The sequence below is a fragment of the Aptenodytes forsteri genome, unplaced genomic scaffold (assembly GCF_000699145.1).
Source record: "Aptenodytes forsteri isolate BGI_AS27 unplaced genomic scaffold, ASM69914v1 Scaffold120, whole genome shotgun sequence".
Taxonomy (NCBI): domain Eukaryota; kingdom Metazoa; phylum Chordata; class Aves; order Sphenisciformes; family Spheniscidae; genus Aptenodytes; species Aptenodytes forsteri.
The window spans coordinates 673286-687552 of record NW_008795938.1 but is presented as its reverse complement, the minus strand read 5'-3'; the positions used below and the strand labels follow the sequence as shown (position 1 = coordinate 687552).

Sequence of the window (14267 nt, the reverse complement as noted above, 5' to 3'; positions counted from 1 at the left end):
GTTAAATATTTACCCAGGCCATCAGTGGTTGATGCAGCATGAACTGAAGCCTGAGCTACCACTGGACTGCGGTTTTAAACCTAATTGCAACCTGTTCCAGGAGTCTACAAAAATGACAGTCTTCTGCACTGCATCATAAATGTGCCTATCATGCCAGGGTACATTGCCTGCTGTGCCTCATATACTGGACGGTACTGAGATCTGGGCACTAGGATGTAATTAGGACTATAGCTGCAGCTCTGCCATGTGCTGCCGATGGTTTGGCTGAAGAGCTGTGCTTTACAAACCCTATGGAACTGATTGAGTGGGCTCCCTCCTCTTCCTTTTTTGGTACTTTTGCTAAACTGATATACTCAAATTACATTAAAAAAAGACTGAATGAGGATCACTTGTTTTGGTTATATAGTTTTAAAATTATCTATTTTCGAAGGGAATTCAACAATAAATTCTTGCTGAAAGTCACTCTACATCTGAAAAAAGTTTTTTTTAATAGGAACTTTAGACCGTTACTTATTCCAAGGGAATTAGAGCTTTTCTTTGGCTATTGTCATACAGTGAATCCCATACATTTAGACATTAGCAGGGCAAGAGACTCCTCAAAGTAAAGGGCTAAATGGCAGAAGAATGACCAGAGATCATATTCTGGCTCTGTAGCTATGCTAGGGGACTCAGGCCATGAGAACTGTAAATCCAGCCTCTCATCGGAGTTCTAAGTGCATTTACGTGGAAAGCAAGAAAAACAACCACAACAAAAGATCTATCTGGGACCACAGTACCTAGAGGCTGAGCTTATTTTTCCTCTTAGGCTGTAATTCCAAACAGTGATTCAGACATGTTCCTTAGATCAGAAATCAGTCCTGTTATCTAGATCACAGTAACCACATGGTTTTATTGCAGGCGTTTTTCCAGCCCAGGGCATACCAGATCTAAGTAGGAAAGAACTGTGAACAACCTGACTTTCTCTAGGTGAAATGAATGAACACAATAATGCCTGTCAGGGACTGCAGTGGAATCACACTTTTGTGCCAGGTGAAGTATCTTTGTTAGCAAGCTTTTAGTAATAAAGATACAACAGGTTATAAAGTTTAAAATTACTACCTGATGTCACTTATGTCTTCATACATCTCTCCATCACTTTCTTGGCCCTATAAGAAAAATTCAGTTTTCAATTGGCCTTTCCAATTTGGAAAGACATGAAGAAAATGGACCTGATATGTAAGCTTCATACAAACTATATAAAAACATTTATAGCAAAATGTAAATACAAATTCATTTAATCTTCCCAAACCAAGTTACGACATTTTTTAAACCCACTATTCTTTTTCTCTGACTTTGTTTTTACGATACCACAACTATAAAGTCCTGGATTGTTACAATCACACTAGCACATTGCTTAATCGAAAGTGGATGTTTTAACTGCAGTGTTAGTCCTAGAAAGCCTTTATCTGTGTTGAAGATTGCAGTGCCATGATGAAGGTGCCAGGGTTAGCAGTAGTTAAACTGGAATGCTAGGGATCTAAATGGGACTCAGATTCGGGTCCCAGAGGCTGTTTTAGTCCTAATACAGCCAGGTACTTAAAGACACGATACAAACCTGTGCTTAACTGAAACAAGTGGTTTATTACTAGACTAGAACAGTGTCCTTGTTTCTGGAAAATTTCAGTGAAGTGGAATGTCAGTGGAAATAGAAGGGGTGGTTTTGCTTTTTTTTAAATCAATTTTTGCTGTCTAGCCAGCTTTGATAATTAGTTCCAGTTTCCTCTGCTTACCCGGTTTTATTTCTGTCCTTCACAATAAGTGCGTGCTTCTACAATTTACTCTCAATATACTGGATTCATTCTGCAATTAATTTTCTAATGCATTGAAGGGATTTTACTAAATTTGTAAGTTTGTGCTGGAAAGGATAGGTTTATCATGGAGGACAACACTTACCCCCTCTGTATTTCCATGACCTATATGACAAAAAGTAAAAACAGGGTATTTATTTTTTGCTGTACAGAAAACAATTCATTCTAGTGTTAACTATTTACAAACTGCTAATGATAGTGATATTAACTAGAAATATGTGCAGGCTCCTGGCTTTTAGTGAGGGTATGAATGCAAAAATCAGCGTTTTTCCAGGTTGCTTTTGTAGTACACTGTAAATTAGAAATATCTACAAAATAGCATATTTCACCATGCATTTTTAAAAGTGGAAAATTTGTTTTAATGATTCTTTTGTGACATAGATGAACTTACCTATGCTATTTGTTTACAAAAATGCCTATTTATACAAGAAAGTAATTGTTAAAAACCTAATAAATCCAAACAGACCTCAAAGAACTTGCTTGCACCAGCCCAACAGCTGAATAATGAGGCCAAAGGCTCTTTTGCTAAGCCAGCCTCTACCCTGGGCTGCAGGAGAAGAAACTCTGTGAATCTCCTGCTTCCTCCTTACTCTGCAGGTAGTTAGGCAAGAAAAGAGCTTGGGCTCAGTTTCAGCTCCACAGCCCACATTGCTGTACAGCAGGGATGGCTAGCACACTAAATGATGCATACTGCGCCTGGCACAGACCAAGTCCTCTTGAGGAGAGATCAGAAGGCAGATTGAAATTCTTTGTGCCACAATCTGCTTCTCTGGCTGCTCCTGGTACAGCATAGTGACTCACTGCCTCTTATTGAAGGCAAGACCACAAAGCGTCATTAAAAGCACAGTCAACAAATTTTTTTTTATCAAGTATAAAACAATGCCCGCTTCACCAGAGCACACAACTTCAACTCTGAAAGAGCAGCATTCATTTTGGTTCAGATTTGAAAATCTGATAATTTATGGTCCCAGCATATTTCTAACCAGAAAAAGGGGGGAGAGGGAAGATATTTAAAGCAGTTCCTGAGAGTCTGACATGTTAATTATAGAACAGTTAGTGTTATGAGACAACCGTCTTCACCCATAAAACTGCAGAACCAGCATAATTAGTTACACAAGTCACTCATGAATACAATATGCTTTTGCTTATCTCATAAATACAATATGCTTACAGCTTCATATAGCTGCCATTAATTAAAATGTATGTATCTTACCCTGTGAAACAAATTCAACGTCATCATAATTTTCTTCATTGTCTGGACTTCTGTAAATATGAAAAAGTGGACATGTGAAACCTATGAAGATGGTTGCATGGTTGCATTTTCATTCACCATTGTTGTGGTGCTTTTTTCAGCTATTTTGTATAATGGCTGGACAGTCTGTTGAGCTGTGTATGCTACTTAAGTACCCACAAGATTCCCTAAATTGTTCTTCCTGACTGTGACTTGTTTTTTCACGTGGGGACACCTTGATCCTGAGTATAAAAGGAGAAAATGAGCCAAAGGCGCTCAGATACCACGGAGATGAGCGTGGTATGAAAAATATAATAGGCAGATGGGCTGGCTGAATGGAAAGAATCTGTTGGGCTTTTTAACCATCTTTGCAGGTGCAGGCTTCTTACACAACACACAAGCAGAACACCAGACTTTTGCACAATGTTAAATATAGCTCTAAGACTTGCTCCTCGACTTGTAGAGCTTAAGGTCTAAACAAGGGACAAGAGAAAACATGGTATAAGGTTAGGCCAGGTAAAAGGTCTCTGATGTTGTTAGATTTAAAAGTGCTGTCAAACAGAGAGAAGCAAGAAATTGAGAATGTAACTAATAATAACATCAGGGCCTTTTAACTTTATAATAGTTGAAAGAAAACTAGGGCTGACAGTCATCATCACAGAGGTGTAAACAAAGAAAGGACTTGAAAACAGAAAGTGATCTTCTAAAATTGGCTTGACGGAGAAAGCACCAAGACGGGGTGAAAGAAAACGTGTCAGCACCCAGGCGCATATTTTCAGCAGAGGGGAGAGTCCAGAGGGCACGCAGGGACGGGAGAGCAGGACAGCCTGGAGGTAAACTTCGCAGGTCCCTGAAGGCAAAGAGGACACGCTTGGCTCCCAAGCATTTGGCAAGGAGGGTATCCAGGAGGGCTTCTGCAGGGGCCGCGGAGCGGCTGGCGGCGGCGAGGGCTCCCGCGCGGGGGGGGGGGACGCTTCCCACAGGCCCGAGCACGGCAGCAGCAGCGCGAGGCTGATGTTGTCACACCATCCGTGCCAAAATACGGTATGCGTGCTGACACACACCTCTCTAATGCCTAATACATTCTCCCTGTCTGCCGTTCGCTGCCATCCCTGGAGGTATTTAAAAGACGAGTAGATGAGGCGCTTAGGGACATGGTTTAGTGGGCATGGTGGTGTTGGGTTGACGGTTGGACTCGATGATCTTAGAGGTCTTTTCCAACCTCAATGATTCTATGATTCTATGATTCTATGTGCAGTAGCTGCTGGCCGGAGAGCGGCTCATTATTCAGGCTCAGCTTGTTTCCGGTCAGTTTTGACACTAGACCGAAGTGCTTTTAACTCCTTGTCGCTGGGAGGTTCCCCTTTTGTACGCAGCTCTTCGAAGAAGGATAAAGAAGGGAGCCCCATATGCAACAGAGGCTTCTCAGCGTTATCACAACAGGTCACGACGCGGCTCCTGGTGCAGTTTCACAACCAGTGCTGAGCTCAGTTCCTCTGGCTTCCAAAACTGCTTCCTGGGGTATCAACTCATAGACCCGACCCTCCTGGCCCTCATCCCCCAAAAAATGCAGAGGAAAGCTTCAGTTATTGATAAAACTGATTTTCTACCAGCGTATGAAACCTTTGAACCCTTCTGGATTAAAAAACCCAGGGGGGTGTCTGTTCCCTCCCCCCTCCCCTTACCAACAGGACAGAAAAATGTGTTGTTATAAATAAGACAATTTAGGGAAACGACTGAATAGATGGAAAGTTCAAGCTAATCAAAACTAATTCCAAACAGGCCAGGGACAGTGTAGGACAAGGAAGGTGGTGTGGGACCTCACACCCCCAGAAACCTGGGACACCTGCAGCCTTAATCTGCTGCTGCATGAGCAAAGTAATTGGCAGAAAAAGGTGAGAAAATAAAGTCCTTGGGGTTTATGTTCACTTACATTGTTTCAGAGCTGGGCTTGGTGTTTCTGGGAGGCAGGCTGGGAGCTGCTGGGGACTGCAGGGACGGGTGAGAGGCTGGCGGAGGAGGTGGCAACTGCATAGCGGAGTGTGGTGGAGGTACAGGTGGGGAGAGTGCTGCTGAGGAAGGTGCTATCTGTTTCAAACCTTCATTTTTAGGGCCTGGAAAAAAGCAGAACAGACTGAATTTATCAAGCAAACAGCTGAGGAAGGAACCTCACTGTTTACATGAAGTATTAGGATGAAATATCAGTACTTCACACACCCCAGAGCAAATATATTTTGTTGAACCTGCTTCTTAGATATATTTGGTGCCTTATTTTACCAGAGTAGAGAGGCTCTGCCTAGAAGAACGTACTGCCTATAGAAGGCCTTGAAAATGTCTTTGCCAAGATATGAACAAGACACAAAAACATGAGTTCATCCAGTATATAAGTTCTTGTGCTTTAAAACTAAATTATCAATTAATTCTACAATTTGCTTGAAAAGACCAGCTGCAGAGTTTCATACGAGCACTGATGCAGTCTTGCTGGAGTTTTCCTTGCTCAGACACAGAATTTTAGGGGAAGGGATGAGAGATGAAACGATATTTTGGCATTGATTAAGAGGTGTACGGGTCTCTGTACATCTTCAAGTACATTTCTAATGTGAGTTGTAAAAGGCTGGACTTAATTTTCTAGCAAGCCCATAGTATGAAAGTGGCAGTTTGAGAAGCTGCACAGAAGCTACACCCTCAACAAACAGGCGCAGCCTTAAAAACAAGACGATGCCATGCACCAGGCACAGAAGCCATAATTACATGAGTGAGGTGGTGTGCATGTGTGCTGCACTGAATTCATGCTCCCGGTATAAGCCACAACCAAACCATAGTAACCATTGCTTTGAGAGTTCACGCTGAGAGAAGTTATTCAATACAACCAAATGAAATCACTGTTTGGATGTCACGATGTTAAACCTAGAATTTTGTTTCAAGTATCGTGAGTGGATTACAAGCTACCCAGAAAGAATTGTCCCCAGCTGTATGGAGGGAAGTCCAACAAAATCTAAGGAAGAGGAAAGCAGAAGGAAAAATCAAATTCACAATTCAGTTAAAACCAATTACAGTCGAAAAGAACCCCCTTGTCTTCTGGAGATTTTCTTCAAGTTCACACCTGTATAGTGGAGATTAAAATCTTGTCAAGAAAAAGAAACTTTCACTGCGTTGGAAAAAAGTGGCTTAAACATAGAACAACGACAAATATTTAGTAATGCTTAAAGTTACAAAAACTACTGAAAGAGTTTTCTTCAGCTGCTTGGGAGTCTGAAATTCTGTTCTTGGGATAGACAGGAGAAGGGGAATCGATAACTACTAGAAGGACCTCTCGTGTCACACAGAAATCAAAGCAAAATTACCAAGCCTTGACAGTTTTTCTGCTTACTAACAAAGAACTCAAAAATTTTGGGATAAATTGGGTTCCATGGCTGCTTGGAGCAACTTCTCAATGTATGTGTCATCAACAGTGCATTTGAAACCTGTTAAGTTCCTCCATTACTTAAACAGCAAAGTACTAAAAGTCCCAATACTGCTGATCACACAGGTGAATTCTTTGGTGTTTTTGTTAAGGAATATTCATCTTGCAAAAGCAGATCCTTACAATTTAAGATATGCCAAGATTAAAGTTGTACGGTATCACATATCTTGTTATTCGCATGTCTTTTTATAATTTTATTCAAAAGTATAGCCCAAAAGTCAAGTGAAATAATCCTTTCACTTAGTACTGAGGAGACTACAGCAGGGTTAATGTGTGCCAGCTGGAGAGAGCCCAAAGGAGAAGAGTGAGAATGATTAGAGATCTAGAAAACATGAATTCCTCAATATCTCCATGAATGGAGATATTGAACAAATGGTGGTTGTTTGGGGAAATATAAGACTGAGGGAGAACAAAATGAATACCTACGTCTCTGGCAAAGAAGAAAGGGATAATTTTTTTTTTTTCCTTCATTTCCATGGTGGAGAAGGCAAGAAGTAATGTGTTTAAAGGCCAGCAACATTTGTTAGGAGGCACTTTCTCATTGTGAAGGTGGAATTCCCATGGCTTGAGGTCCATGTTGAAGAAGTAGGATAAACTTATGGCACGAATAAGTTCTAGTACAATTGTTCTTACCCTACGCATGGGGATGGACCAAACAACTTCTTTACGTCCCTTCCAATTCAATGATGACACCCTCTGTTTCTAGTCCTATATTTTACAATACATCACATTTAAAATACTTGCCCCTATATTGAACCCAACAGCTGGAGATCTACTAAAATGTCATTTTGGCTAAAACTTGTCTTCCAGAAAGATGTCCCACTTGTTTGAAGACAAGAAAAAGAATGTACCACTACACTGTTTGTTTGGTTAAGTTCACTCACTGTTAAAATCTGCATCTTATTGTTTTCTAAGTTCACCAGGCTTCAGGTTCTATTACTTTTATTTCTACCTTTGCATACTAGATCAAAAACCTTTTTATAACCATTGTTTTTTACCCATAAGGTATTGATACCACTGAACTTAACCAATATCTCAGATTTCTTTCTGATAACTTTAAAGACCCAACCTTTATAATCTCATCTCAAGGCATTTTTTTTTCCATCTAGCAAATAATTTGTAGCTATTTCTGTAATCTTTCCAACTTTTCAGTGTTATAAAAAATCTGGCACTGGAATTCTACACAGCATGCACTTGTCTGCCACATGCAGTGATGAAAATTACAAGTTGTTCTTCATCTGGCCATATCTTTACTGATTGCGTCCAGGGAGTTTCAGTATTTTCTCTGATTGTCATCCCTCCTCCTGTTTTGGAAGTGCAGGCACCTGAATATCAATATCAAGCAAAAAGCTTTTATTGAAAAACTGTGTAACTACATGAAGATTCCTTAAGGGTAAAACTCCAAGAATTTAGGGTTACAGGCTGGCAACCATTATGCATTAGACTTTTCTGTCACATCATTGTCCTTACTCAACTGTAGAGTTGTTTATGATGTCTAGATTTTTTCCCACAGCATTACACTACCTTGTTTCACAGGTATGATTTACATTTCTTCATTCTACACATATATTTGCATTTGAGTAAAGACAAACTCTGTTTAAATGAGCCAAGATTATACATGATTGTGCTCTTGTTGTATCTTAGTCTCTGAGGACTGTGTGTTCACATTTAACTCTTCATAGTCTTTATTTATCCACAGACTTTGTCAGCTATAATCTCTTATTGTTCTAAAATCCCTGATAAAGATGAATAGCACTGACCATCTAAGCATGTATCTGCAGTTGAATTCTTTTAAGCAGATTCTAAATAAATAAAGAAGCCAGAAAGTTTTTTTTCATAAAAGCCATGTTAATTGGTATTAATTATACTCTCAAATTTTTGTGTTTTAACAGGGAATCCTATATAAGTTTTTCTGTGGTTATGTTTATTTTGCCCTAATATGTCAGGCATATATAGTGTATATGCACAACATGCATACATGCATTATGTTATCATACAGCAATAATTCATTGTGATTAGTTTGTAGGACTAAGGTAAAAATTTTGCCCAAGTCTCTGTGCATAACACTTCTTTCATCTGATGTCTTTTGGGAGCAAAATCCAGGCAATAGGAAACCGAGCCAGGAAAGGACACCACATGCATTTTAGATTAAGTGCTGATTTTTAAATATAAGGGCTGAACAACCTGTCCCTTTTAATTTATGTACATTGCTGGAATCTAACAATGACTAAATGATTATCATATTAATGGTAACACTGTTTTTTTTTATTTTCTAACTATTTGAACTGACTCTTCCCTGCCTTTAGAGCTGTAATTACCTACACTTACACTGACTGAGACCGATGTGGGTGTGAACTGCTTTAATTCTAATACTGAAAATAATGGAATGAGTTAGGTAGGAAGGTGGTATTCAGTATGAAAAAGCTGTTATAATCAGGCCCACAGAGCCAAAGCTATCATAATGTTTCAGTAGTGGGTTTTTTTTTCCTATTTTAATGGAGCGTTTAATTTTGACTCCAGTTCCATCTTTTTGTGTCTCTGAGACACTTGGTATTCTGAGGACACGGAAAGGCTCTGTGCTGCTAGTGGAACTGAAGTCAGCTCTGGATACTCAGAACAAGAAATCAAACTGAAACTACATCCTGGCTTCACGTGCACCCAAAGCACTCTCATCACAGGAAAGAGTGTTAAGGGCCATCACTGTGTGGTAGCTTTGACCACTAACACCTCAGTTTCCAAATAGCCTCTTGTCTCTTCTTGGGACTCTCAGCTTTTTCACATGCTGTGCCCCACTGAAGAAACAGATGCAGAAACCGAAGCTCTTCATGAAGAAACGAAAGAACAGATAAAAAGGAATGAGTTCCTCAAAACCTGTGCAGCTGTATAGTGGCTAAGAGAAACTTGCCATAGAAACTGTCCATAGAAAGTACCAAATAGCCCATTACACTGCTGCTTGTGGTATTAAACTTCTTTAATCACGCCTAGAGCTTCAGCACTTACAGCAGAACTGCGCACAGAACACTGCAAACACTTCTCTTGTGTTCTTGGGGGACCTTCTCAAACAACTTCCATACGTGCAGCGACCAAAAGGTCACCTACATTCTTGGAGAATGTTTATTTATCAGGAAGTTCAGGACACTGAAGTTGTCTTGATGTAAAACTTGTGACTTTGACCCTTGCCATTCCTGGCTCGTGAAAAGGAAATAATACCTCTTTGGTAGCAAACATAACATCTAGAGAAATATCACATCTTCCCTTCATGTCTAGATACTCCGTGTTCAACAACCTCAGGAGAAATCAACCTGCGTTTAACAGTGGTCTATAATTTCCATGCTTCTCCTGTGTGAACTCAAAAAGAAACTAGTAAAAAACCCAAAATAAGTCCAGCTTTTTGGAACCCATGTACTCTATGTAGTCAAAAGCAAGTTTCAGGGCAGGATGAGAAAAAGATATCCATTCTCACCTTGCTAAAATGTTCAATGCTGTCCTGAGATGGTAATACCAGAAATATGTGGCAAAATGAAGGGAAATCCCAGCAGTGCCTGGAGTCCTTATTGGAGTAACACATACAACAAGCAGTACTTGGTGGGATAGAAATCTGATGGGAACCAGTACTTCGGCCAGGACCAGTTCTCCCCAGTCCTTTTCAAAATTGTGAAATAAATTGGACTCATGCAAGGGTGATATGGGCTCCAGTACTGACAAATCTGAAATGACATGTCTCTATTTATCCCCTCCCTAAATACCAGGGTATCTCACTGCTTGGATGGGAGATTGGCACATAGATGAAGAACAGTATCTAATTATCAACCTGAGCAGAACAGAAGCAGTCAAAGAAAAAAAACATTTTTAGCACTCACACCTGCAGTTCAACATCCATTGGCTGAACATACAAACCCTGATGATCAATTCAACTTGTATTGCAATAGAATGTGATTACTTGGCACAAAGCTTTTAACTGGCAACAATGACAATTAATAATCTTGATAATCTCCTTTGAAGTAGGAAACTATCCTGTCCTGGCAGAGGGTGGTCTGGCTTCAGCTATTCATATTTTTCTCACACCTTGGCTGGACTGCAGCAATAATGTATACCTGCTCTCAAAGTCAATAGTGCTTAAAAAATTCCAGTAGGCTCAGAACAGCTGTATTGCATCTTAGCAGCAGCACACTGTCTTGCAAATGCATTAGCCTGGCCTCCAGTCTCTACGCAGTCCAGACTTAACTGCAAAGACTTAACTCTTAATTATGTTTAAGGTATCAGGCTGTAGCATCTAAGCCATCTATTGCCTCGACCCAGAAATTTCTAGTCCAAGATTGCATACTAAACAAAACTGGAACTGAACAGCAATGCATATCACACTACCTTCCATTTCAAGTTCATTCTGATCGCACCTACTTCACCATAAATACATAGCAATAGACATGTGTAAGAAAATCCCTTCCGTAACAAGGCAGTCTCTTGCACATACAAGGGGAAAAGCTGTTTCTTCACTTCATATCCTAAAAAGCAGACCATCCCCCTCTTTCTTTGGCCTAGAGTATGGCCTTTGGCAAGACCTTATTCCCTTTGACCCCTGCTGCAGTGAGCTACTGATGAGGTGTTGATCCCTTCTGCTTTTATTAATGTAAAGAAAACCAGACAATGATCAGCTACTGCAAGGAGACTCCAAACATTCTGCAGAAAAAAATGCCTGGAATTTTAAATTTCTTAATGAATTTCTTTAGTTTTTATAAAAAAGGACTTCAGGATTTTTCAAGCAGTTACAGGTCAAAAGTTTTGCATTTTGAAAGAAGCATCCTTTTATAAAACAAAATGCTTTTGAGCTACTCTGCAAATGCAACATTGTTTTTCAGTTTTACTGCAAAACAGTTCACCATTTCTACATGCAAGGTCTCGGAAGCTTTCTGGGTTTTACAGAGGGTTTGCTAAGAACCTGCAACAACATCTGCAGCAGCTGATCACCCACTTCCTACTTTATTCATAATGTGCAGAGAGCTGTTCTCTGCTCCGCTTCCCTAACCTGCATATTCATTTAGATACAAGCCATGGTTTCAGGTTTCACAATTATGCTGCTTTGGAGCTGCTCAAAGTAAGCAGGTAAACGTACAACATTATTGAAGCTCAGTGCTTTTGATTGTACTGTTGTCAGACATACCGTAACAACAGAGACACAAAGATTATTGGAGACACTGCTTACACCTTGGAAACAAAGACCACAGAAAGTTTTTGATTATTGCCTTCCTTGAGTCCAGACCCCACTTTAAGAAATGCCCGGGTACAATCTTTTCTTCATTTTCTTTTCTTTTATTCTATTCTCCTCATCTTTCTCAACTCTACTTCCAGTTAGATGGTAAAGCTGTTTTTTCAGCATTGTACAAAGGAAATCACCTCCATAAAAAGGGGGAATTTTGGAGGAAGGGAAAAGGGGAAAATGGAGACCTAGTACAGGTTTCCATCCATTTTAAGACTACTTTGCTCATCATCACTCATACATCATGAAAAACATGATCAGAGCAGATGGAGAATTTGTCCTGTTTTAAGCAGAACTTCCCACTGATGTCAGTTGGGAAATCTTGTTTCCAGAGCAGATGCACAGACTACCTTAAGGGTATTTCACATAACACTTAACACCTATTCAATGCCTTATAGTCTCAAAATGACATAGAGATGACATATTAAGTCCCAGATCACATACCTGGTAGAGGGTTTTTCCCATTCTATGTGAGAATGTAGAGACAAACAGATGAAGATTAAGCACCACCTGAAAGTGAGTACCTAAATCTACATTTAAGGCTGAGAGCTGAAAAATATGAAGCATGCGTGTAATCTTACTCCCAAAAGAAAACCCACAGGTTCCATCCAAAGTACTTGGGCATGTAAAAGCTTGCAGGACTGAGCCTTATGGTGACTAAATACGAGGTTAGATATTTAGAACACTTTGTCTGGGCAGTGCTGACTGGCATAAGGAAAGTCATTTCACACTATAGATGTATAATCATACGCAGAAGCCTATCCTTATGTAAAGGGGAACACAAAATTAATTCCCAATTGATGTATAGGTTAAACTTTTCATTGTCTGATAAAAAGCCTTAACGATTACTTCTTTTTTTTTAATAAGGAATATTTACAACCTGAGCCAGTTAATTTCATATTGCATGGTATCATTTCATATGCAAGAAAAAAGAACTGCAACTGGAAGTATTCAGAGATGGAGGACATGTAAGATAGCAATAGTTTAAAGTAAATCTTTGGTAAATCATTTCTATTTGAAAGAGAAGGCAAAAGAAAATGCATACAATGATGCAAAGGCAAGCTAAAGAAAATGTACTAGAAGAAATTTACATAAAACGTGACTATTTATTTCCCAAACCAACAAATTGATGAAGGGGTTGATAATTTCATAAACCTATTGTTCAATCTGAAAAATAATTACATCATACATAGCATGCAATTCTAGTTAAAAATTAATCATAGCAGTATAAACACTGATATGTAAAATATCAAGCTGCATAAAAAATTCCCATGCAACAAAGTCTTGCATTCAAATAGTGGGGTTTTGCACATTTTCTCTTCAGGATCTTCAAACAAGGAACATCATTGTTCCAAGTGCACACATTTTATGAGGCTTCAGTTTTGAGTGGAAACCGATGACCTCAGAAATATTCATTAATAAAATGAACTTTTTAGGATAAAATTAATTGTTAGTGTACTGTTTCAAAAGCTTCCTAACATCTTTACTATGAAATGCTTAATATTTTGTTTGTCTCTACTAGTTTGAATATTTATTCTAGTATTTAATAATTAAGATCAAAGCTTTCAGGAATGACTGGCTGTTTCCTATAATGAACTATTTGGACGACTAACTTAATTAGTCAGCTTATTAACTTGTACGTTGTTACCCATGTAATGCAATGAAATGATGAAGATTCATTAAAAGTGATTCTTCCTGTGAACCAAAATAGGTCTAGGAAATAAAAAGATGGAAATACTTCCTCCAGTATTGTGTATATTGTCTCAAATTCAGGCATTATGCATGCTGCATAGGTTTTACATCTGTAAGCCACTAAGGAAATATTATTTAAACAGTACAGAGAAATTAAGACTCCCCAGCTCAAAGAGAAATTTCAGTACATATCAAACTTCAAATATATGAGAAGTATATTGCAAACATTCTTGTAATTATGAGTAAGCAGACTACGGAGCATTTTTTTGGAGCTAGCTAAACACCAGACCTTTAGGGTTCGAGATGCATTCTCCAATAATAGTACCAGCAACATGTCCAGAACCTCATCACCACAATATTTTTGCGTATCTGGGAAAAAAGTGGGGTTTTTTCCACCTTTACCATAAAGCTGTCTGTAAAGTAATGTGATATGCTGGATACACTTCATTGCTACAATGAGTTGCAAAGTAGATTTTCCGCAAAATATGTATCAACTTAAAGAATGGGAAACTTTCAGCCAGTTTGTATCTGCTGTGGCTTAACCCAGCAGGCAGCTAAACACCAGGTAGCCATTCGCTCACCCCCCCCTGCCCCCAATTGGGTGAGGGAGAGAATTGGGGAGGGGGAAACAAAAAAGTAAAATTCGTGGGTTGAGATAAAGACAGTTTAATAGGACAGAAAAGGAAGGGAAAATAATAATAATAATGGTAAAAGAATATACAAAGTAAGTGATAGTGATGCACGATGCAATTGCTCACCACCCGCCGACCAATGCCCAGC

The 14267-nt window shown here is 39.3% G+C and overlaps 1 protein-coding gene across 1 annotated transcript in view; it reads right to left on the bottom strand.

Annotated features, from left to right (window-relative positions):
- Nucleotides 1-14267, bottom strand: part of FYB (FYN binding protein) — a 49226-nt gene that overhangs the window by 19107 nt on the left and 15852 nt on the right. The window contains exons 3-6 of the mRNA XM_019473637.1: nt 5012-5192; nt 3061-3110; nt 1933-1952; nt 1099-1145 (exon numbers count right to left, since the gene is read on the bottom strand). Of these exons, the coding sequence (XP_019329182.1) occupies nt 1099-1145; nt 1933-1952; nt 3061-3110; nt 5012-5192 (298 nt within the window). The remainder of the gene's footprint in view (nt 1-1098; nt 1146-1932; nt 1953-3060; nt 3111-5011; nt 5193-14267) is intronic.